The 26797-nt window shown below is 37.0% G+C and overlaps 2 protein-coding genes across 2 annotated transcripts; both read right to left on the bottom strand.

The window, feature by feature from the left end:
- Positions 1 to 434: 434 nt before the first annotated feature.
- LOC114362041 (putative inorganic phosphate cotransporter) lies at positions 435 to 8339 on the bottom strand. The gene is made up of 12 exons (XM_028317295.1): positions 8108 to 8339; positions 7469 to 7604; positions 6867 to 7046; positions 5825 to 5966; positions 5144 to 5269; positions 4695 to 4786; positions 3952 to 4101; positions 3476 to 3608; positions 3243 to 3364; positions 3023 to 3142; positions 1985 to 2120; positions 435 to 1739 (listed from the first exon to the last, which is right to left on the bottom strand). The coding sequence occupies exons 1-12, from the start codon at positions 8137 to 8139 to the stop codon at positions 1720 to 1722; spliced, it is 1389 nt and encodes a 462-aa protein (XP_028173096.1). The 5' UTR covers positions 8140 to 8339; the 3' UTR covers positions 435 to 1719.
- Positions 8340 to 8380: 41 nt separating this feature from the next.
- LOC114362138 (uncharacterized) lies at positions 8381 to 24626 on the bottom strand. The gene is made up of 22 exons (XM_028317408.1): positions 24461 to 24626; positions 23236 to 23357; positions 20514 to 20693; positions 19590 to 19728; positions 18994 to 19211; positions 18459 to 18608; positions 17322 to 17454; positions 16273 to 16397; positions 15347 to 15466; positions 14723 to 14846; positions 14336 to 14364; positions 13797 to 13917; positions 13160 to 13284; positions 11751 to 11930; positions 11253 to 11391; positions 10882 to 11099; positions 10643 to 10792; positions 10410 to 10542; positions 9871 to 9992; positions 9408 to 9527; positions 8936 to 9062; positions 8381 to 8707 (listed from the first exon to the last, which is right to left on the bottom strand). The coding sequence occupies exons 1-22, from the start codon at positions 24501 to 24503 to the stop codon at positions 8664 to 8666; spliced, it is 2862 nt and encodes a 953-aa protein (XP_028173209.1). The 5' UTR covers positions 24504 to 24626; the 3' UTR covers positions 8381 to 8663.
- Positions 24627 to 26797: the final 2171 nt, after the last annotated feature.

The following is a 26797-nucleotide window of genomic DNA, read 5'->3' as shown; positions in this document are numbered from 1 at the left end:
GTAATCGCTGGGAAGGGGTATCTTTATTCAACAATAATGTCGAAACTTATACTTATGGCCGTTTTCACCATCAATCCTTAATTATTAAGTGACCCCTATGAAAACAAAATTCCTGTTATGTGTTACCATAAGAGTCACTTAATTTTTCTAATTTATGAATCTTGTGTCTGTCTTCTACTTCTACATACTAATAGATAAAATTGTTCAAGATTACGCCCTTTAAAGCACAGCTTAAAGTTTGATCACTATATGCTCGGACACACTGTATACTTTAATGTACAGTCACGGAATGAAAAGGTTCGTCACCTTAGTGTCGGTTTTCGCTTGCACTAGGTACTGTAAGAGTCAAACCTGTACTGTAAGAGTCAACATAACAGTGCAAGAAACAGTGCTGCTAACAATTAAATAAATTATGACGTTTGCTAACGAATAAGGTTTTAACAACGTGTCTTAAAACGTTATAGACTAGACTAGGAACATTGTGGATGCCAAAGTGCAGCATCTGTTGAAATGTTTTTTTATTTCTAAATTATTTAATTGTTTTTTTTTCGCAGACGATGTAATTACAAAATTACTAATGTGTTTTCATAGTGAGAAGAGAAAATCGCTTACTTAATATAAAACTGCTCATGTAAAGATTCCAGATTTACTAACGCCATCTTTTACACTTTCAGTCAAACCATTTTCCAGTCTATAGTACGAGACACCACCACAACCTTTTGTAAGTAGGCACAGAGGGAATGGAAAAGTACAGCCTTTTAATGTATGTTGGCGCCGACAGATGGCGTTACACGTTCCTGAAATGAGCAAACGTAATACAAAACTACACTCAAACAAAGATTATTATTGATAAATAAGTGATTTATAAAACTACAAACATCACGATACAAATGCTTCTCACATAAAAAACTGTTGTCAAGCATATAATATATTTTTTAAACACTTTTTATAGTGAAATTACCAAAGCAACAGTTAATTTAATTCAATTCAACTTTTAATAAATTTCTTGTGTGCATTATTAAACGTTAAAGAAGTGGTACTTCCTGCCGGGAAAGCATATCTAAATCCTGTCACTTTAGCCATCAAAGTGGCCCTATATTTTCCGACTATACAAAATTTCTTCTTCTTATACAACGTCAACTACGTCGACAACAAACCTACACAGTGTCAGCCCAAAACTCCGCCACAAGAGTGGCGTTATCAGCAGCATTCATTAAATCCTTCTGAGTGCAGTTGCTCGGGCACTCAGGGCACGACCGACGTCATGTGCTTCATCGACTGGGGAACAAAACCGCACCTGCACTCCATGTTTGAGCGACCGACCTGCGTTCGAAGTTTATTTAAAGACTTCGACTTTAAAGTCTATTTAATGATTATACGAGTATGTCTTATTCCTTCTCTTTCCAAAACTACTAGATGGTAGTACCTACTAATGGGGTTATTCAGTCTTGCGGGCACCGTGACACGGGGACAGGGAAGGGTCGCCGCGGTTGCGGGAGGCTAATTTGGAAATCTGATCGCAATCTACTGTGACCCTTAAGCCTGAAGGAATTTGGGAATAATTCGCGTGTTATCACAATTTAACAATTATCGTTAAGACTTAATCTAAATTTAATCTTAATAGTATTGTAAAATACATTATTATTAACACAGAGTGAGCGAGAACTGCGACAAACGATGCAGGCGAACTTTTTGTTGGGACTATTTTATATCGAAGAATTATTTGTTTTCTTCTGCTCCTGCAACACAAAAAAGTATCAGTGATAAAAAAGTAAAATATTACTGTGGGTTTTTCCTACAACCGACGAATTCTAAAATATTTACCCCCTTACTAATAAAAAGTTACACAGTTGTTGAACACTGTTTTAAAATGACATTTCCATACTAAACGTCACTTTAAAACCTTTTTCAACGAGCGTGTAAGTTTTATTAGTAAGGGGGTTAGACTTTTGTTACAGCAAATTTAGCAGTTTTATTCATTTACCTCCTTCAACGATGGACGAACCTTTCTCGTTCCATTTTTGCTTCATACTTGTTCCAAATGCGATGTAGAAAACTCCTCCAGTTAAATATAAAGCTGCGCTCAAGTTGAAAACATAGCGCCAATCGGATAAATCACTCTGAAACAATAAAAATACAGATAAAACTCTAAAATTTAAAATTGCTAAGCACCACGCTATAAATCTTTGGTAAAAGTAAAGTATGTACAATAAATGTACGTACATAAGTAGTTCAAAATTGCAGAACTTAACGCCCGTTTTCGCGCATGTATTTAAATTAGTGCAAAAAAAAATCGCTGTCGATTATCTATCATCCTTCATTATATATTATTATCATTACTTGATCTCATTTCGTAACTCGTATCACATAAATACTTGAAAATGGCACAGATCAAGTCGACCTCCACGTGTATTGCCAACATCATCAAAAAAGAAGAAGAAGAAAATCGCTGTCAATATTTAAATTGGGAACGCTTACGCTGTCGCGAAGTTCGAAATTTGAATTACGCGTCAACGCGCAGTCAATGACGAGCGGCGTGTGCATGCGTGTTTCGTGCCGCTTAAAAATTGTTATTTAGTGTAAAGTACGCAAAAATGTGGTGATTTCTGGCTGTGATTGGATTCCCTAGATACAGCAGGCTATTTAAAAGTGAGAGAACGGTGGACTTTTTCATCTTCACGTGGTGGATCACCGGTGAGAAGACTCGTGATGTGCTACAAGTAAGTGTCCCTATCGTTTGTATTTTTGATTGTGTGTTCAGGACGCGAAGCGGCCGCTGTATTCCTCACTTGCCCATTTTCTAAGTTTTTTTTTTTCACTTTAATTGATGATAGTACCTATAGTACTACATAATTTACTCAACCCACTATTTTGTGTGGATTTGCGGTATAAGTAGGTACTATTTAGCGCTCACAATCGCAATTATATTATTAAAAGTTTAATTATGTTATCGTTTGTACCTATCCCCGAACTAAAAATAATATACCTGATAGGTTACTTTTAAAAAAATCTGATAACTTACATGGTCTTCCAACATCACTCCAGCAATGAGAGGCGCAAATATTGACACCACATCAGCAAAGCCGACTGTAGTTCTTTTTAAAATGTTTGAAAAATTTGGAGCCATCTCCTCGTGACTAGACTGTAACATAAAAAAAAATTGACATTTATGCAAATAGGTTGAAGTTAAGGGCAAACTTTATTCCATTATGGGATATTTTATTTAAAAATTAATAACTTACCATGAATCCAGAATACTGCCCGGCATTGAGCGCCATAAATAAAATGAGCAGTGAGGCGGTAACTTTGAGATCAGTTGCTATGTACACCATTGCTATTAAACAAACTGCTGGTCCAATGAAACCTAATAAGAAATAGTAAAAATTAGGTAAATGGTAGCACAGATCTAAACTAAAAAAACAAGAAATTTCTGGAGTAAAAATAAACAGTATTAAGCCATTGTATGCATAGTTACCAATAGTGTTAAAAATCTTTCTAGTAACTGTAGCACTCAGATGTTTCCTCTTGATAATACAGTCTGATGCGCATTGGAATGGAAACACCATTAGAAACATTTCGAAGTAAGATGCAGCTATGATGACACCAATCTAAAATGGTAAATTATGAAAAGACTCATTCTTAACGCAATTGACTATCGTTATTGAGTGTAAGAACCTAAATAAATAAGTAAATCATCTAAATAATATAAAAGGAGAAACTGACTGACTGACTGACAGATCAACGCACAGCCTAAACGGCTAAACGTAGGCACTTGAAATTTGGAAGGGACGTAGCTTAGGTACCGTAGAGGTGCACTAAGAAAGGAATTCCCGCAATTCCCACGGGAACGGGAATTAGCGGGAAAAACGGGATTCACGCGTACGAAGTCGCGGGCGGCCGCTAGTATTCTATAAAATGTGATGTTAGAATTACTCTAAAAGGGTTTCTTACCAAATCAATTTCAACATTATAAGCCTGGCTCAAATATATCGGCATCATAGTCATGATTGTCCACATGCCCCAATGCTGGGCACAGCAAGCCAACACCAGGGCAAAAACTGGCAACGAGGTCCACAGAGATTGCCAGGGCATTTTGAGATTCTGTGAATAGATACAATCAAGTTATGTAAAGACTTAGAGCTATAAATCATACATAGTATAATGGCATAGTTGTTGCATTTGATTTGCAAGTCGTTAAACGATCAAGTACTAAATCACGATAGTGACTGAAAATATTTATATGAGTTTTCAGAAACTGTTTAATCATTAAGGTTTATTAATCTAAAAATAATTATTTTGGTCCATTCATCGTTCACGTGTTTTTTAGAGACTCATTCAATGATTAGACGATCGAGTCAATTAACAATTGCCAATCATAAAATATTGATAAAATAAACAATACATAATCGATAAAATAAGTCAAGTCCATCAATCGTTGATTATAATACTTTAATCTATTTAGGATAACGTGAGTGATCGATAAGTAATACTTCATTTAAATATTTTAAACTTTAATCAAGATGTCTGACTGAAAACTCGCTAAGAGCACCAATAGACTGGACTCTGTACTGTGGTTAATCATAATTCGTTATCAAAAAATAAAACACCTGTGAGAAAAACCATGCGACATATCGGATTACTAAATAAAGACAAGGCTAATACTAAACAATACTTTTTAAGTTTAAAATACCCACCTTGCGTTCAGTCTCTTGCGACAAATGATCCTGAATATAAAGTTTTTCCTCCTCGCTGATGTATCTAGAAGTTGCAGCATAACTTGATCCAAATCCAAAATCCAAAACCGCCTCTGTGGTCTAGTGGTAAGACCACCTGCTTCAGACGCAGAGGTCCCGGGTTCGATTCCCAGTGGGGGCAGATTTTTCTGTTCGGTTTGGTTGGTGGTAGGGCTTGTTCTAAGTCCGCCTGGCTAGCTACCACCATCTTACCTAAGTCTGTCGCCATAACAACAATGTTAACAGCATTGTTGTGTTCCGGCAGTTAGAGGTAAGATAGCCAGTTCCTCCGTGGTTGAGGATTCCGGGTGAAGCTCGCTTCCACCTTCGGCCTGATCGTCACTTACCATCAGGTGAGATACAGGCCAAGAGCTTCCTCGTTGTGGATAAAAAAAAAAAAAAAAAAAAAAATATTACGTAGATGACACACCAAACCACCCCGGTGATGAGGTTGATGAAGAAAGTTGTTTCCCACCCCCAGTATACTATGATGAAACCTGATTTTAAAAACTGGAATGCTGCTCCTAGCTGCATACCTGCAATCATTAAAGTTAGGTACTCTAATACCGTTAAGAATTCACTGTTTTCTTATTTTAACCCNAAAAAACAGCGAAAATAATTAAAATTATTAGCCGGTGCGTAGACGCCTGTCAGTGGTCTGACATTTTGTATATTACTGATAAATCTGTGCAGCCTGTAGCGATTCTATACTGTGTAACACAATCTGTAGTATTTGGGCTAATGTTATATTAAAAAAACAATTAAAAATTGTTTTTGGTTTCTCGCCCATATTTTTGTTTTGGTCAACGTATCTTTAAATGCACAATGCCAAGAAAAGGGTTAAACTTTTTTTTAAAGGTAATTTATTTTGTTTTTGCACAATTTACTGATAGTATCGCTATCCCCTCGTACTAAGCTAAATATGCTCGTGTCACGAGTAGGCTCACCACAATAGTCGAGTGGCGGCGGGATTCAAACCCGCGTACCTCGGATCTCGAGTCGGCCAGTCCGACCCCTTCACCGTTCGGCTATCGTGGCTTCAACTTTAGTTAAGTACTACGTCACGACTCCAGATATTAGTAAAAACCCACCGCATACAATTATTAAAGTTTCCATAAGTCTTCTATTTTTTTCTGGAATCCAGTTTTCCAAGAGGTGATGAACAGCTGGTATCATGGTCCCTTGCGCCAGGCCCTGTATGCCGCGACAAAAGCATATCAAAAGCCATCCGCCCTGAAAAAGAAATGGGCAAAAACATTTTTAAATGATTTGTGATTGATGATCTAATACTAACGTTAATATCTTATGGAGGAAGTAGGTAAATAATATTAATATCAATATCTAAACTATTCATTTTATTGTTAAGATATTATTGAATTTTATAACTTGGTAACGAGGCAACGAATGATTGGCTAAATGACGTCAGAGTACAACAATAAAACTAAGTTTAATGTATGTGGGACGAAGACTTTGAGTGACGTCACGTCATGTCTGCCAACTCCGAATTAGGATGCGTAAAAGCGTCACAAAGTGTCGTCTCAATGGGGATGTTGCCTGGGTCAAAAAGCAAGAGTTTTAATTAGTCCGTCAGTTAACTTATCAAAAAATACTCTACACGTATTTTTCACTTTTTCAAACTAATGAAAATTTAAAGAGATAAAGCGCCCCAAAGTTCATAAGAAGAGGCCCGTGACGTCAACGCTTGCTTAAAAATGCCGCACGTTGTGACGTCGTGCGCAACTTCAACGCACCATAACTATGTAATTATTTGTTAGATTGACAATTGACATTACGGACTAAAAAAATTTTTTTAGGCAACTAGCCTATTGTCTCAAAAATGTCCCTAACATTTTTTAGACTTTAACAAAGTTATTTGCTGTGACTTATTCTAGAGAGTAATCCTACTAATATTATAAAAGCGAAAGTTTGGATGTCTGGATGAAAGTTTGTTACTTTTTCACGCAAAAACTACTGAACAGATTTTGATAAAAATTTACAGTATTATTCTTTATAACCCAGAATAACATATAGGCTATATTATGACGATCTGTAACAAACTAAATTTCACGCGGTTGAAGCCGCGGGCAAAAGCTAGTAACGTATAATTTCAAACATCAAAAGACAAATACTTACATCATACGCACCTAAAGGGATGAAGGCGGACAGGCCAGCACTGACGGCTACTCCAACTGTCATGAGAAGCTTTCCCCCAAACCTCGAAGCTAGGACGTAACCCGCGGCCTGGGAGATCACATAGCCCACAATGAAGGAGGACAGAACCACCCCTTGTGTGGAGATCGGCCAGGCTAAATACTGAAAGCAAATTAAAAACTAGTTTAGGTACTTTTACCAATAACATCGAAAAATAATTTTCAACAATTGAATATAAAATATGCAAAAGGTGTTGAATGTTGGAAATCGTTTAGCACTAAGAAGCTGGTTCGTTCTTGTTTTTCTGTTTCATGAAGTACCAAATGACCTCGTTTTTCTTGTGAGTTAAAAGTTAAGAAAATCGTTAGGGGAAAGGCTGTAATATTAAGCGTTTAAATGAAAAAGTGTCAAACAAAGCATGAGTAAGTTTTTTGTCTTGGTTAATTTGTAGATTCAACATTATAAACGGATAATCTTATGGCAAGATATCGCCCTCATATTGATTCTCTACTTCGAAATAACGGGGTTGAAACTATTGGACAAACTTCTGACAAAAGACATTGTAGGTACTTCTTATCACTTACTGTGTATCCCTCCCAATCCATACTAGGTGGGGCAGTCATATCCACGATGGCGATGCTAATATTCACTCTCATCCCGAAGGCCAGAGCCATCCCAAGGAACAGCAGGAACACTTGCACATGACGATAGCCAATCCGTCTGTGAAGGTTCAATGATTTAAAAATCTATAACCAGCTAATTACAACTGATATCTAAACAAAAACAAGCTTTAAGGACATTAAGCATAAAATTTAGGTTATAGTAATAGCCGCCAGTTTGCAACGGAAAAACGACTGAACAACGGCTAGACAATCCCACTAATTTATAAATGCAAAAGTTGTATGGATGTCTGGATGTTTGTTACTCTTTCATGCAAAAACTACTGAACGAATTTTGATGAAACTTTTCAGTTTATAACCCAGAATAATAGGCTATAATTTATGATGATATGTGACAGACTAAATTTCACAAAAGCTAGTTAAAATATATTAATTTTTATCATACATTTACTCTACACCGCGTATACAGCTAATATTTTTCTCATCCTCAACGGGATTCGAATCCACTACCGCAGATCTGCGCAGACAGCCGTTATCAACTTGGCTTAAACATTACTCATCATAAAAATTATTATAAACAAATAAAATATAACAATTTTGTACTTGCTTGCAACGGTAGACCCTTCTTCTGTCATTTTGTTTGATAGCACTAATCAATATCAATATAAACAATAAATCACAAAGTCATGTTTCTGAATACAAGTCCGAATCAGATGTGTGAGGCCACAGATTGCCGGTTGAATTTGGACCGATCGGATTATTTTATCTTTTCGATATTAGAACGGCGATATCAAAAAGATAAAGTATTGTATGTATTACATACATTTGCTATAAACACACATTTTCGATTATAGGTATACTTTTATGATTATTTTATCTTATAACAGATGAAATATTTTGCTTCTACGAGTAAATTACCTACATATTTTTCAGTTTATGAAAATGCTTCGGTAGTAATGGCATCGCCTACCGCGCTCACCCCACCAAAATTCAAATCCAGGACCCGTTACTATCCATGCTATAATTTTCTTTACGATATTTGGGGAATATTAATTAGTAGCAACGTCACTTCTGTGTTGTAGGTATAATAATAAAAAAAAACATTTTTTTACAAGTTAAACAAAGTTCTTATAGAAAATCAATGTATTTCTAATTAGTCTTATGAAGTCTTTTCTGTGTCTTCTTTTTTCTCCACATCAGCACCTGGAATCAATTTGGGTGTTTAAATTAAACTTTTTTTAAAGAAGGATTATTTTCTTTTCTTTTCTAATGCGAGAAGATCTATCTTACTGCACTGTATTTCGTTCATAGCTTGATATATTACCGAAAAATTAAATTAACTAAGTCTATACGTATCGCTTTTCACATTCCGCGTAAAAATATTTATTTTGCTTTGGCACAATTTTTACGAATCTAAATAAAACATTATACCTTCAGATCTATCTGGCTCGTTCCAGCCTTGTCTCTCGCTACTGCCGAAAACGAGATAGAAGATATTGCAGCCGATGTATATCGCTGACGATAGGTAGAATACCTTTCGCCAATCGTTCGCGTCCGTCTGAAAGATAACGAAATAGATCATTGATAAATAATAATGCTTTTGCAATTGATAGCAAAGAAATAATGTCACGTACACACGTGCGTACGTTATCAAAAGTATTTTGATGTACTCATTATAAAGCAAGTTCTACAAAGAGCCTACTTACGATGCTAACTCTGCTATTTTCAGCACGTAGGCTGGGTTGCAACATTTTACTTGATCTTTAACAAATCTGTCAAACTCCATACAAAGAACACCGGTTATTGTCATAGTTACGGTTAAAATAAGTTGGTGCAACTCAGCCTTAATATTATAAAACTCGTCTACAAAAATATAACAGTGTACATTACATCTTATACAAACCTCGTCTTTCAATATCACTCCCGCCGCAAGAGGGGCGAATATCGACAGAACGTTGGCGAAACCATTGGTTATGCCATTCATGGTGCCGGCGAAATTGGGCGCCATGTCGATGTGGCCCAACTGAAAATTAAATTTTATGAAATGAAAATAATGATGTAGAGGGTGATTAAAAAATAATAGGCGTAGGAAAGTAGAATCTTGTGATTAAAGAATGGACTTAATTCTATATCTATTAGGCCAACGGCGACGTACGAGTATTTTGTGCCAAAGGAGCAACGTTATCTAATAAAAACAACATAGAATGGGTATTATGACTAATATTATACTGACTAATAGACATATTATGATTAATATTTTCAATCCTCTATCTTTTATTACAGCCAAATTATAAAAAAAGTAAACTAGAAACTTATTATTTAAGAAAGAATAGGCAAAACAAATTGGAGTGTTTCTTGAATCTTACCAAGAAGCCGGTAAAGTGGCCGGCGTTTAAACTCATCACGAGGGTCAGTAGAATGACTGCGATGGTGACGTCAGCCGGGGAGTAAGACAGGCCGATCAACGCAAAACCGGGACCGAAGAAGCCTAAAAATACATAACATTATCTTCACAACAGAAGAACTAAAGTAACCGACATAGCTCGCAGAATTGCTAAAATCAAGTGGCAGTGGGCGGGGCACATAGCTCGTAGAGACGATGGCCGTTGGGGCAGGAAAGTTCTCGAGTGGCGACCACGGGCTGGAGGACGTAGCGTGGGCAGGCCTCCTACTAGGTGGACCGACGATCTGGTAATGGTCGCGGGAAGAGCCTGGATGCGGGCAGCTCAGGACCGTTCATTGTGGAAAACCTTGGGGAAGGCCTTTGTCCAGCAGTGAACGTCATTTGGCTGAAACGATCTTCCCAACTTGTTTAATCAAATAGGTACTACATAGATGTATTCAAGATACTTCTTTCAAATACGTTCATAGTGACAACTACGAGTATTATTACACATGCACATACCTACTGTATTAAAGATCTTTCTAGTGGTGGTGATGCTGCACCATTTGTTTCTTACAACGACATCAGCGATGTATCCAAATACAAAACCCACTATGAATATAGCGAAGTATGGTATAGCTGACATTAGGCCATTCTAAAACAGTAATAACACACACCAAGTTAATATTAACTGACGGTCTGTAAAGTCAGCATAAGTCATAGTTTTGTGATGTGTCAGGACTTCACTCACTGACCGATCTGATGCTGACTCCTTGGACTTGGCTCAAATACGATGGCATGAGCGTCATCAGAGTCCACAACCCCCAGTTCTGAGCGCAGTTAGCTATGATCAGGGATATGAAAGGCATGGACGTCCACATTTTTTTCCATGGAGTTGGCAGCCTCTGAAAAATAATAAACGCAAGTATAACTGTAGCAATGTCTTTAGCAATGTTTTCAAACATTGCGTTAATATGTACTTTACGAAGCCCACCTTATGTCCCCCAATTTGTCCCAAAGATGTCTGTATATAAAGCTTCTCCTTCTCACTGATCCATCTTGAGGTTTGTGGGGAGTTAGCCCCAAAGATCATGTACATAATCAACAAAACTACTCCCATGATGGCGTTGGTGTAAAAGATCGCAGGCCAGCCGAAGAAACTAACCAGGTATCCCGATATAACCATTTGTAGAGCTATACCAAAATATGCCCCTGTAAAATAAAAATGTTTAAAATATCTAATAAATATCCTGACTTCAAAATTAATCACTGCTATGTAGTAAAGAGTTTGCAAATATGTAAAGAAATTCACACTATTTCTCAAATAACTTGTCTAAATATCGATACCAAGTAAGAGTATAATACCTGAATAAATAAAAGTTCCTACACGGCTTTTCTCTTCCAAAGGAGACCATTTTCCAATGAGATGATGCATAGCAGGCATTAAGATTCCTTGCGAGAATCCTTGGATGACCCGGCATAAACATACCATTTTCCAACCACCCTGAAATCATTAGGATGAAGATTGTAGTTCACAATATAATTATTTAGACACTCTATTTGTCATTATTGTTTTTGAAAATATTGAGCAAACATATTTCGATCGAGCAGGAAGGCGCTGGACGCAGGCCGCTACCAACCGGGCAGCATGGAAAGCATTGGAGGAGGCCTATGTACAGCAGTAGACGTCCATGGCTGAGATGATGATGATGATATTTCGATTTAAAGATTGCGAAATCACTTGTCATGAAAAGTGTTTCTGAGAACTGAACATCAGAAAGGTTAAAGTTAATCGCTTATAATAACGACCGCAAACTGATTATTCGTAATAAGTAGTCTATAAATTTAATTTTAAAAACTCACTATTTGTGCACTGATGGGCGTCACCAAGGATACAGCTGAGTTTACTGCTAGACCTAAGCAGAGAAGTAGTTTCCCTCCAAATCGGGAGACCAGCTCTCCCCCCGGGAACTGCGAGACTACGTAGCCCCATGTGAACGATGACAGGATCACACTTTGCGCTTGGATGCTCCAGTCAAAGTGCTGTAAGATAGATATATAGATAGATAGAAATAGTTATTGACACAAAACAACAGGCGCCAACAGGCCCCCGCTCAGCATTTATTGTGACATGCTAGAAAGGGCATATCACGAAGCTGGTCTTCCGCGGACATCCTTGCGTTAGACATAAATTAGGTATTGCGCATCCTTTGGAGGAGACACCTACTAAAATAATTTAGTCGTTAATATAATATAGATATAGTAATCATGACAATGACATGATAGGTCTAGATATTGGCTAATGAGGACTCTCGTTTTCATACTTAACAGTTGGCACCACTGGCGAGTTACAGAACCTTATTCTACAGTGGCGCCTAGAGTGCAAACGCGATAGTCATCCTCCGCTTCAACGCTCACTAATTGGCGTCTCTGTCTTATGCCCGTATTCACAAACATTACCATGAGGTCTCACAGTGCGCGTGGACACACAGGGTCACACACGAACCAATAACAGAGCTCTATTCAACGCTGTGCAATCGATTTGCTGCAAGCATCGTTTGTGAATACGGGCGTTAGTCACTATCAGGACCTTACGCTATAGTGGCGACAACTGATGAGGACTAAAACGATAACCCTCATTGTTTCAGAGTCTCATCTTCTATATATATAAAAGAAAGTCGTGTCAGTTACTCCACTTATAACTCAAGAACGGCTGAACCGATTTAGCTGAAAATTGTCAGGGAGGTAGTTTAGAGCCAGGAGAAGGACATAGGATACTTTTTATCCCGTTAGAAATAAAAAAAAAGTCTGCTTATTTATTGCCATTAGGGCGGAACAAAGTTCGCCGGGTCAGCTAGTATAAAATATTTGGTGTCAAAAAAAATCAAAATCAAAATCAAAATCAAAAATATTTATTCAGTTTAGACCACAAGTGGCACTTATGTGTAACAATCAGAAGGATAGAAGCTTTCGTCCCATTCATAATCATTAGATAACACATGAAACGAGCTAATCTTGACGCACGCCAACGCTCATTTCACGCTTTGTTTACTCGTTCTTGAGCGGAAAAAAAGGTTTCATCTTCAAATTTTCAATACTTATCTAATAGTACCACTTACGTAGATATATTATCAGTAATCTCATAGAAGTTTAGGTAATAGTAAATTCATGGGTGGTATATTTTATAGATACATTAGGTTCCGTAACAAATTGCAAAAGTCTTGACTAATCAAAGTTACATCAATTACCGCAGTAAATTCTGAACAACTTACAATTTCATTGCTGACATCAGTCATGGCCACGACTGCCATACTTATGTTGCTCCTGAATGCGAACCCAAAAGTCATGGCGAAGAATAAGAGCAACACCTGCACGTGCCGAAAGCCAAGACTTCCTCCTGAAAAGTTTCATGAAATAGAAACCCAACAACCCAATAAACCCAGAAACAGAAACAATCAATTTCAGAAATACTGGAGTGACGTTTAGCTAATTCTGAGAATAAATAAGCGACTTTCAGTGATTTCGTTGTATATTTTACTACACGATTCCATTTCAGTTATATTTGTGGCCTGTGATGATAAATCTATGCAAATGATTAATTAACTTTCGTTTATGAATACTAGCTTCCTTTGCACTCAGGTCTGAATTATGAAAGGATAATCCTGAAATTACCTACTTATTACGAGTATAATAAACAATCGATAAAAAGATAACTATTTTACCCATTTTGTTTTCCAAAAGCAAAGTTACCTTACTTAGATTTAGAATAAGTCACTTCAGAACTTGTAGCTATTTTCAGAACAAAAAATGTCTCTAAAACTATAAAATTAAGTTTCTCCGTAGCATGTTTCATAAATACAAAAGAACAATAAAATCACAAAAAATAATAGAAAAGCTATTGCCACTTACTAAACTTTTGTTCTGAACAATCATCTTCACTGTTGGCTGTCATTGAAATTGTCAAATTTTTTAATAATTTTACTTTTTGTAAACACGTCAGCTTCTGCCGTAACCCAGATGAAGATACTGTCTTCTTACATCATTGATCAATAGCTTAGCGAAGATTCACTACGGGTAGATAATTTACCTATCGATAAGATTACACACCCTTTACTAAAAAAATGAGCTATAATGCATTAAGAAAAGTGTCCATCATTCATTACCACAGTAAAAACATGGCAAGTAGTTCATCTACTACGGTTTCTATGCTCTCTCCTCTCAATAGTTTACTCAAGTGGTTTCAAACGCAGTCTCTATGCATTTAAAAATAATCCTATCGATAATGATTTAGGGTGCAATTTAATGTTTGTTAATGTCAAGTGTTCAAGTTAATGTAATAAAACAAAATTTATTTACGTATTTTTTTAATTTTAATTTTTTTTTTATTTTATTTACAAAATTCAGACGGTGAGTTTTTTCCAACATAATAGTACTTATCACGCATTTGCTGCTTCTTCTTTCTTAATACTATCGGCATCTGTTGAGTAAAAAAGATAATATTACCTATAAATATTACTGCAAATAAATTCTGAAACTAATACAAACTATGCGCTCTTTCAGATAAGCTTTTTTTGCACTTTTTGACATTCAATGCACTTCAATAACAAGATAGATACTTTAGTATTCTAGACGAGATTCCTATCACTTATGGAACTCACAAAAAAAGATCGCACGTGTAGAAATAACGCTAATCTGCATCTTTTTATATTTTATTATGAAAACTTTTAAATTCATCCTTTATGGCCGGCCAGTTCTTGGTTACGTTCTTGTTTTCTATTATAAAGTTTGGATTAAGCTGAAGCTTCGTTTTTTAATACAAGAAAAACAGTACATACCACTAGTTTCAGGCTCATTCCAGTCTTGTCGCTCGCTGCTTCCAAAGATGACGTAGAAAATATTGCAGCCGATATAGATTCCTGAAGATAAGTAAAACACCTTGCGCCATTCGTTAGCATCAGTCTGAAAAGATACAATGAAATTATTTGGTGAAAACAGAAATTAGAAGAAAAGATCTTTCTGTATTCTTCTTAATATGAATATCATTGGTCAGCCACTTGGATATTTTCTCAGCACTATGTAGTTTTAAAGTAACCAAATCTTGTAAACACAAGCACACTGGGATTGATAACATAAAAACTATCCTACTTTTCCTATCCTTTCCTACTACTATTTATTTTCTACTAGCTTTCCGCCCGCGGCTTCGCCCGCGTGGAATTTTGTCTGTCACAGAAAAACATTATCGCGCGCGTCCCTACTTCAAAAAACAGGATAAAATATATCCCGGGACTCGAACTATCTCTATGCCAAATTTAATCAAAATCGGATTCAGTGGTTTAGGCGTGAAAGCAAGACAGACAGAGAGACAGAGACTGACAGACAGATAGACAGACAGACAGAGTTACTTTCGCATTTATAATATTAGTATAGACGAAATTGTTAAATGTTATCAGTTAACTAACCTCATCCTTCAAGATCCACCCCGCAGCAATGGGTGCGAAGATGGAGAACACGTTGGATATGCCATTGGTGATGCCACTCATGGTGCCCGCGAAGTTCGGCGCCATGTCGATGTGGCCCAGCTGGAACAAATTAAAATTATAATCTGTAAAATTATATCGATATTAAAGAAAGAGTGGGTTAAATCGTTCGTTCGTTTCAGCCAAATGACGTCCACTGCTGGACAAAGGCCTCCTCCAAGGTTTTTCACAATACACGGTCCTGCACTGCCCGCATCCAGGCTCTTCCCGCCACCTTTACCAGATCGTCGGTCCACCTAGTAGGAGGTCTACCCACGCTACGTTTTCCAGCCCGTGGTCGCCACTCGAGAACTTTTCTGCCCCAACGGCCATCGTCTCTATGTGCCCCGCCCACTGCTGCGGATCTCCTCATTTCTGATTCGATCACGCAGGGAAACTCCAAGCATGGCCCGCTCCATCGCCCTTAAAGCGGGTTTAAATAGGAGGGATTAAAAAGTTTTAGAATAGTGTAATTTTATATCGTTTCAGCGAAATGACGTCCACCGCTGGGCTGGACAAAGGCCTCCCCCTAGGCTTTCCATAACGACGACAACGACGTAATCTAGATCTATTAAAGCGAAAGGTCACTGATTGACTGACTGACTCACTCACTCATCACGAAATCTCAGAAACTAAAAGTGCTAGGAGTCTCAAAGCATGGGGGTTCCTTTTAAAACATAGGTGCCTATTAAGACATAGGTACCTATTAAGACAGGATTTTGCAAAATTAAACCCCTAAGGGGGTAAAATTGGATCCAAGCGTACGAATTTATGGGCTGCCGCTAGTTTTGTATAATTTTGTATTACAGAGGGTACAAAACGGGAGTTTAATTCCATGTGGCGTTTATCTATAGTCAGTGTATAGTTACCATGAACCCGGTGAAGTGTCCCGCATTGAGAGCCACCACCAAGGTGAGCAGAGCCACAGCGGATGTGACGTCACCGGCCGGCGCGTACGACAGGCCAATCAGCGCCAGCGCAGGGCCAAAGAAGCCTAAAGTAATCGTACTTTATTTATTATTTTAGCATTATTATATCATATCATAGCATTATTATCATAAAATTTTGTTCTGAAATTAAAATTATTTAAATTGAATCTAGAAACATCTCGAAATCAGTGTAAAAATATACTTTAAACACGAAAATTAGGTAATTCGTAGAATTCTTGTGGTTTCCTGAACATCGGAATCGGAAAAATAATGCTTTCTCAACCTAAAAATAGGAACGGAAATAATCTATATATATAAAAGAAAGTCGTGTTAGTTACTTCGCTTATAACTCAAGAACGGCTGAACCGATTTAGCTGAAAATTGTCAGGGAGGTAGTTTAGAGCCAGGAGAAGGACATAGGATACTTTTTATCCCGTTCGAAATTAAAAAAAAAAGTCTGCTTATTTATTGCCATTAAGGCGGAACAAAGCTCGCCGGGTCAGCTAGTAAATAATAAATATCCTTGGACATTTTACACTACGCTTCTAGTCCCAAACTAAGCAAAGCTTGTACTATGGGATGGGTACTAGACAACGGATATAAACATACTTAAATACTTTTTTTTTTAAATACATACGAGTACATATTATTATACATAGTAACACCCAGACCCGTCACAGAAATTAAAATTCATAATTTCAATTTCTGCCCGGCCGGGAATCGAACCCGGTACCTCTCGGCATAGTAGTCCGTTTCCGAACCACTACACCAAACGTCCGACAAGTGGTTCTCTTTAAATAAAATAATAATTTATTATCATTAAAATGAGGCAAATTATAACAAGTTCGAGCACCTGTTACAGAAATCGCGAAAATTGGACTTAAAGCTTTTTAGGAATCCTTAATTAATTGAACTAAGTGAAAAGTTTCTTGTTATGTTTTAATTTGTCGTATTTTATTCATAATTGCATTTAAACACTGTAATCATACCAAAAGTGTTGCAGATCTTCCTTGTAACAGTGAGGCTGCACCATTTCTTCTTAATGGATAAGTCCGCAAAGTACCCGAACGGCAAACTCAAGAGGACTATGGCGATGTAAGGAATGGCAGACATGACACCATTCTGAAAATATAAAAATATGATAATATCAATATAAAATATCATTATGAATACTAGGGACAGCAACGTAAACCTTTTAATATCTATTGAATTTGCGGAGCGCAAAAAAAGTAATGCGGATCTCTCGTGACTTGCTTAATTATAGTCTCTGACAGACGAAAACATTACTCAATTAAAATTGCGAAATAGGCACCTGATTACTTTTGGAAATTAATATTTGCTGTATATGCATAATTTACTTTTGTCTTGAACTTATTTATTTATAAGGAAACTATGAATTTATGGTGTATGTTTTGTTGGTTGTCCTTAAATCTATACTTATAATAAATCTGTAGAGAGGTCAATTCTGTACATGAAATATATTTTCAAAATAACTATTAGGGGGTGATTAGTGATCGATACTGATGCCAAAAATGCAATCAGTAAAATTTTTGTCTGTCTGTCTGTCTGTCCGTCTGTATGTTCCTTATAGAAACAAAAAGTACTCGACGGATTTTAACGAAACTTGGTATAATTATTCTTCATACTCCTGGGCAGGTTATAGTATACTTAGGAATTTCCACGGGAACAGGAATTAACGGGAAAATCCTTTTATATGAACCGCTTAAGTTAGACACTTGAAATTTGGCATGTAGGTACCTTAGTAAACTTAAAGCTTAGTTACAACAAGTGATTCCCGAAATTCCTACGGGAACGGGAATTAGCGGTAAAATCTTTTTGTATGAAAAATCTAAACCGCTTAAGTTAGACGCTTGATATTTGGCATGTATGTACCTTAATAAACTTATAGCTTAGTTACAACAGGATATTGCAAAATTCCCACGGGAACGGGAGTTAGCGGGAAAAAACATTTGTATGAAAAAATCTTAACCGCGTAAGATAGATGAAGGGGGTAAAACGGGATCCACGCGTACGAAGTCACGGGCGGCCGCTAGTAAATAAATAAATAAATAATAAATAAACAATGAGCTTATCCAAAATGACCCCTTCGAACAAGACAAACTCACAGCCTTAATGCTGACTCCCTGCACGCTGCTCAGATACGAGGGTATCAGCGTCATAAAGGTCCACAGGCCCCAGCTCTGTGCGCAGTTGGCCACGATCAGCGCGATGAAAGGGACGGAGGTCCACATCCTCTTCCATGGAGTCTTTAGCTTCTGGAATTTAAGGAATTACACTTCAGTATTATTTTATAGTAGAGGTATCGAGGTGTATAAGATAATCAAAAGATGCAAGTCTAATAAAACATACAAATCAAGATGAAGCAATAAAAAATAGTTTGAATTTGATATCTCAAGAAGTCTAAATAATGACTGTAATTGTTGAAGATTGAATGTAATATCTTTGATTCGTAGCTTTTTAAGTCGCATATTTTTAGAATGAGAATGACTATATTCTATGTATAGGTATGTGGAAGATTTTTGCGATAGTTCAATGATGATGAATGATGATGATGCCATATTGTATCTATGTGTGACTAAAAGGTACCCTATACTTTAATTGGATTGAACAATTTAATGTAAACATCACGTAAAAACTTACTTTATGCCCTCCAATCTGTCCCAGCGATGACTGGATATATAATCTTTCCCTTTCGCTGATCCATCTTGAAGACTGAGGGGAATCAGATCCAAAGGTGATGTAGACGATCAGCAAGGCCGTCCCCATGATGCCGTTGGTGTAGAATATGGATGGCCAACCAAAATAGTTTACTAGGTACCCTGACAGAATCATTTGTAGGGCTACTCCAGCTTGGCATCCTGGAAGAAAGTTAATTGCGGATGGTTCATGTCTTTTTACGCTTATTTGCAAATATAAAATGTTAAGGAACAAAAACTTTCAGAAAAATCTTATTGTTCATTAACAAATTACACTATAGTTATGCTATTTCAGATTCGAGTTGAATAGGCCTTGATTAGGCAAAATAAAGCTTGCAATTCCATGAAACCGCGGGCTTCAAAATATAATCATAAGTGTCTTTAATCCTTTGCAAGCCGTCCTTAACAAGAGCTTAACTCTTTCTAGGAAAAAAATCTTCCTTATTTATTAGTGAAGATTTTTCAAGGTCAAGAGGCACAACGTTTATTTTTTTGCATTTTTTTTTTGCAATGTATTCTTTACGAGGTTCGTAAACTCACCACAAATAATCAAAGCTCCTATCCGACTCTTCTCATCCAAAGGCGCCCACTTGCCGATGAGGTTGTGCATGGATGGCATGAGGATGCCCTGGCCCAGGCCCTGCACCACTCGAAAGGCGAACAACAGTCGCCAGCCCCCCTGAAAAAGTAAATAAATCTTTATATTTTCTAATTATGGGCTTGCACATAACCTTCTCGCCCGGAAGGTGTAAACGCGAATTATGATGAAGCGAGCATGCCTATTCACTCGCGCTTGAAGGCCTTAGGATTGTATAGTTAAAATGCCATTTAATGTAAAATTATGTAAAAAAAACATAACCCTCCTTTAGGCGCAGTCTGATAAGAGTAAAAGTAAAAGTATCCATAACATCAAGAGTTGAAGATTAAAATAAAACCATTTGAAAACCAAATCGTAATGAACTAGTCCTAAGACAAATATCAAAACCCCTTTGTATTTTTCTGTCCCCTGTTACTTTTCCCCCTGTATTTTTGGTCGTCTTAAATAAATACCTGCATGCACTAAATGTAAATAAAATGTTTAATCACTAGGCTATAAATGCATAGGTATCAAGAGAACAAGTGAACATTCAATATACAGGGTGGAAACGTTAAGTGATCTCACTCGATTATTTCTAAACTATACAAGATATCGAAAAACTGATAACTGATTCTGAAAGTGCTAAACGGTACCAATAATAGGTTACAGAATAAACTGTATCTATCCGAAAATTCAATGTTTCCAGCTGTAGTAGTAGTTAAAGCCAAAGCACACGATGCGTTGCGGCGGCTCTGCGACGCTGGAGCGGAGTCACTGCGTCGTCTACCTACATAGAAATATCTATGGCGGGTTCACGAGAGATACGCCGAAAGTTTTGCGCAACGCCTCGTGTGATCTGGCTCTTACTGTACATTATGCATACTTACATAATAAGCCCCGATAGGCGATATGAACGATATCAGCGAGTTGGTGATCAAGGCGTTGCAGAGGAGAACCTTCCTCCCAAGCCTGGCCACCAGCTCGCCGCCGGGCGTCTGCGTCACCACGTACCCCCACGTGAAGGCAGACAGCACCAGGCTCTGCTCTTTGATGCTCCAGTCGAAGGACTGCAAGATAGAATAGATAAAAACCATAATATTATGAAGGTCAGGTTTATAACCCTTTAGATTCATCATCATCATTTCAGCCATAGGACGTCCATTGCTGAACATAGGCCTCCCCCAATGATTTCCACAATGGCCGGTTGGTGGCAATTGCATTCAGCGCCTTCCCGCTACCTTTATGAGGTCGTCGTCTTTATGAGGTCTTTAGCCTGACAAGCTTAATTTGTATACAGGGTGTCCCGTAATGTAACGTCAAGCCGGAACTGGGTGTTGAGGCAAGTTATGCTGGTTATCAGAAAAATCTAAAAAAAAATCTATGTGGCATATTTTCAAAATAATGGGCATTTAAAAAAAATCAAAAATTTCTACTCCAAGTGACGGTCTTTTAACTCGTGTTGCCACAAATCTTCACTTTTTCCAAATTTTTTTTTTGTTATGTAACCCTGAATAATGCTTCTCTAAATTGTTATAAAAATTACAAAACCAGCTGCTCCAGCTTGGATAAAAAAAATACATTATTCCCAAAAAAATTTTCAAAATAAAAATTTTGTCTAGTTTAAGCTGACTGTACTGAAAAAAAAAGTACTACGGAAGTATGGCATGTGACGTCATAATTTGGCGCATTTAGTAAGGATTTCAAAATGGTATAACACTTGGTAAATTCTTGCTGTAATTGTCGACAATTTTTAGTTTTTTGGAAATAATCCCGTTTTTAACTTTATCTACCTTGGTTAAAAATTATTATTCTAATGTGCCCAAAATTCAAGTTTCTGCGACTGACTACCGTACNATAAACATGGAATATGTAATTGAATATAATACAGTATAAATTCTAAAACCATTCTAATATCTGCAACAATGTCCAGGAAGTAATCAAGTAAAGTATTTAATTTTAATAATGGGTTTTAAATTCTAACAAAATTATTACAATAACTATTTATAAGCAACTAATAATCGTATAAAATACAATATTAATTCTAAAATCATTACAATAGTGAGTCTCATTACATGTATATGGCGTAGTTTTTAAGTAAAAGAAAATCTCCCAAATTACTCATCATTCATTTAGTCTCGACCCTGTCTAATTTACTAGAATCAGTGGAGGATAAGGCCTATACTCCTTACAAGTTTTCGTTTAAAATGGTGATCTAACTATTCATCCGACTTCTAACATTTGTTTGCCATTTTGTTAGATTTTTTGGGTTGATCCTTCCTCCACTATTCTTATATTATGTGATTTTTTTTCTTCTTCAGTTAAATCTATGAAGTATTAATCGTTTGCTAAAGCTGTCTAGTAGCTCTCTTAAATTATGTAGTTGTATTATATTGGAATTTTGTGTTTACCCACTGATACTATCTTCCAGTTTTGCTTGATTCCAATCTCAAGTGTGATAAAGGAGCAAAATCTGATATTTCCGTAAACATTCTGCACGTTTAGTTACATAATGGTAAAAGGGTTTTTACAAATCTGGTGGTGACAACGGCACTTCTAAGAGTTCGACTGTGTGTGAAACTTTAAAGGAACAATCATTCAATGATAGCACAAATCTCCAAAATTTGCTCTATTTGTCGCTTTGATCATTGCTTATGTATCTAAGCCTAGGCGCAGATCACCGACTTTTTGTCTACCGATAGTTGGGTCGGGCTGTTAATCAGTATGGTTACGTATGAAAGTGGGCACATTGGTATCGGCCGATTCTTCATACAAATTAGAATTTAACTGTGACAAATATGACAAAAATCTGTCAAACTCCATACAAAAGCACCGGTTACCGTTATAAGGTGCAACTCAGCCTAAGAGTTTTATTTATTTTATTTTTATTTTATTTGTTTAACAATGTAAATACATGCCACCTCAGTTGTTGTTGTTGTATAACTATCACTACATATTCGAGCATTCCTGGCACACAATCAGGCGAAGTTATGAGAAGAAGTGATGACATTTATCAACGATAGCAGCCCGACGCGAAGTACCGTATTTGTGGTGTCAAGCCTCAAAAGGGGGAGAATTGACTATGAGAAGGGACATGGATCAGAGAAATTTGTAGGGAGTTAAGCAAAGCGCCCGGGGAAAAGAGCCCAGAGCAAGTACCCGCGCGCTCTCCCGAGATTCGGTTCGTACGCCGTGAGGCAGGAAGAACCATGGGTGGTGGTGGGTTATCACTACATATTATCAAACAAAGTCGCTTTCCTGCCTGTCTGTCCCTATGTATGTTTAGATCTTTAAAAATACGCAACGGATTTTGATTCGTTTTTGTAATGGGGAGAGTGTTTTAAAAGGAAAGTTTATACGTATAAAACATGCATATAATTGAAGAGAAAAGCCGAGAAAATCCATTGCACTCGTGCGAAGCCGAGGCGGGCTGCTAGTCCATACTAAGATGAAGATGTCTACTAAACATATAGTATTCTTCATTATCAATGAAACTCGGAAATCCCAGCTACCTGACATACTGATTTGTTTCTGACACAGATTGCGGCAAATACCAACTTTGACAGATCTCGCGATAACTTTGATCAATCGAGGCCGTGATAAAGAACTTACGTTCTCGTCGGCATCGTCGGTCATGGCCACTATAGCCATACTGATGGTGACTCTGAATGCGAAACAGAATGTCAGCATGAGGAATAGCAGCAGAACTTGCAGGTGACGGAACCCCAGAAATCCTGACAAAATAAATAAATTAAATATTGGTACAGGTGCCTAAAGATTCATAAGTCATATATAAAAATATAATCACTGTAATATGTTATTGTGATGTAATAATACTGTAAAATTATCTCATAATTCATTCAGTAGTGCAAAGTGTAATAAACATTATCCATCCTCACAAACTTTAACATTCATAACATTAGTAAGATTAACTTAAAAAACTAATAACACCTCCATCCCGCCTTGAACTGTACTCATCGGGTCCACTTTCCATGTCAATCAAGATTTTTAAAAAGCATTCAGTTTCGTAAAAAAAAAATACACTTAAAGAATCAACATACGTAAAAAAACTAAAGAACTTTTAATTTCCAAACACTATTATGCTTTTAGTGAGTATCTAAATTATAAATTATTAGGCTCTAACTAATTCTGATACATTTTTCGGTTGATCTAGGGTGGTCCTCCTCTCTCCTAATTGCCGTGTCCTACAGGGGCCCATAATGTTCTAATTTTAAGTACATAATGAATGCAATAAAATTAATATTGAGTACTAGCTGACCTGGCGAACTTCGTACCGCCTTAGCGTAGAGATTTTCGTAATATTTTTTTCCGTAAGAACCATCCTTGGACTTCCACAAATATTTAAAAAAAAGAATTATCGAAATCGGTTCAGCCGTTCACACGTGATGCCGTGACAACGCGAAACGGGTTTCATTTTTATATATATAGATTAAAACGACGCAGACGCAGGCTACTCCTTGAAGATAATAACGGAACTTGTTCACACGACTTTCATTTAAAAGGAATGCTAGGTACCCTATGTTTGCTTTTTCAGAAAAATGCAAAATGTTGCAAAGACGGTTAAAAAAAGTATTGAAAATATTTTCACGCGTTTGAAGTCGTGGACACGGCTATCAATCGATAAAAATCATAAATAAAAATTACTAGCACGTTTTAAGTAAAAACACTACTTTGTATGTACCTACTCGTAGTATACGAATGTTAAGGAATCCACTAGTTTTAAGAAATATTAATTTTAATCAATTTAAATAAATGATACCTACTTAAAGTAATACACATTTTTGAGCGATAAAACAATCATAGTTATTTTACTTACTTCGATTCCCATCAGTCAAAAGTTCATCCGTGCTTGCTATCATGGTGAAAAAACACTATAAGGATTTTCAACCAAAACTGTATTTCTTCTCGCGGCTACGAGTAAATAAGGAATAAACAAGAAATCTAAATATTATCTGTCAGTCGCGGTGAGATAAGAATTAAAGGTTACGCTGAGATTGTCAATAAGGAGATCCTAAATCGTTGTGCAATGGCATGGCGAACAACACACGAGCGCACAAGGACGGCGATAGTGACCCAGGCATGCTCGTCTGCCCACGCCAAAACTATAAAAAACCGGCCAAGTGCGTGTCGTGTCACGCGCAGTGTAGGGTTCCGTAGTTGTCCGTCGTTAACACAATATATTTCAGAAGCAAGCAATCACTTCATCTAAAATCACTTTATTTTCTTCTAAGGAATTTTTATTAGGTACCTGCCTATGAAATTTTATAATAAATGAGTAAAACGACTATTACTCTTAAACTAACTGATCTATCTTAACCGCTATAGTTTTCTTTGAAAGTTCATAAAAAGCACTATTTTCATGATTTTTTTCAGATTTTTCAAGCCCATAGTTTAGTTTTTAAAGGGGGGGGGGGACACAATACAAAATTACAGCTCTCTAGTGACAATAGTTTCCACGCAAAACCTCGGACAGACAGACAGACAGACATATTATCTAAACTATAAGGGTTCCTTGTCAGAACTACGAAACCCTAAAAACTTGTGGATCACGACCTCTCAAGCCTAGTACACTGTCGATGACGTCAATTACGTAAACCTAATATCCGTAACTAGTTTATTCTTTAGCTTGTACGCGGCTTTTTGCGCGGTGTTCCAAAGCAGTCCTTGAATTAGAAATCACTACATATTATAAAACAAAGTCGCCGTACTTTCTGTCTGCCTCTGTGTATTTAGTGTCTTTAAATCTACGGAACTGATTTTGATGCGGTTTTTTAAAAGAATAGAATGATTTAAGTCCTCTTAAAGGTTTTTAAGTATAATACATATATTGTACCTGTGCGAAGCAATGGCGGTTCGCTTTATGTATACAACAAGCTTTGCTTAAATTATACGATTATTTAAAATTTTAATTAGTAATTTGTGCTGCTGTATGTTAATACGTGGATACAATAGAAAGATTCGTTCGTTCGTTCGTTTCAGCCGAATGACTTCCAACGCCAAAAAGACTATAGTTTTTTATGAATAACTGTTTATTTATTATTATTTATAACTGCTGGACAAAGGTCTTCTCCGAGGATTTCCACAATGACCGATCCTGCACCGTCGGCATCCAGGACCGCACCTTCACCAGACCGTCGGTCCACCTAGTGGGGGGCCTGCCCACACTACGTCTCGTCAGTCTTTGGTTTTCTTTATTATACACTGTGTCCGGGCTTGTAGTGATCAAACTTTAAGGGCGTAATCTATGGACAATTTTATCGATGAAAATACTTCAAGTTTAGGGCTTAGTAACCCATTTCTTGCAAAATTACAAGGATTTAAGTTTTTATTTTTTTGTTTTCACCTCTTCCTTCAAAAACAAGTTAAAGCGATTTTAAGCAATTATTTTATATCATGCGATAGCCAATTAAATTATCTATTAGTAAAAGTAGAAAACGGACACAAGTTTCATACATTTTAAGGGAGTAGGTAACAATGAATTTAATTAGAAAAAAACATGACTTTTTTACTTCTTTTTCAGGTATGTATTTTCCAACACAAGAAAAATCAGGTCGTTAGCATTATGTTTTATTTGCATTGTATTATTTCTACAAAACGAATGTAAAGGACATTGTCAGAAACCGCCTAAAAACCGCCCAAAAACATTAACCCANTTAGTCTATGTGAATTAGTTTCGACGTAATTGTTGAACAAAGATACCCCTTCCCAGCGGTTCCATAGCGGGCTAGTCATGTAGTCGGAATACGTTGTGTGATTCTTTCAGGCAGTGCATTTTCGCATGTTACCAGCTCTATGGAACCGCTGGGAAGGGGCATCTTTGTTCAACAACAATTTCGAAACTAGACATAGACTAATAAAACTTTAGTTTTGTTTTGTTTGTAAAGTAAGGAAAAGGTCGGCTTTTTCACCTTCACGTGGTGGATCACCGTTGAGAAGACTGTTGCAAGTAAGTTCGGTCTAGTGTTCAGTAGGCCTAAGATGCGCGCCGTGATAACTTTTATCGACGTCAATTTGTATGGGCAAAATCGATAAAATAGCGTGATAACCGCCTATCACGGCGCACATCTTAGGCCTACAGGACGCGAAGTGGCCGCTGCATTCCTCACTTGCTCATTTTCTTGCATTTTTTTCATTTCAATTTATGATTATTACA

This window comes from Ostrinia furnacalis, unplaced genomic scaffold (genome assembly GCF_004193835.3).
Source record: "Ostrinia furnacalis isolate ACB-3 unplaced genomic scaffold, ASM419383v2 OfSCF0388, whole genome shotgun sequence".
Taxonomy (NCBI): Eukaryota; Metazoa; Arthropoda; class Insecta; order Lepidoptera; family Crambidae; genus Ostrinia; species Ostrinia furnacalis.
Note: the sequence above shows the minus strand (reverse complement) of the source record. Positions and strands in the feature narration are given on the sequence as shown.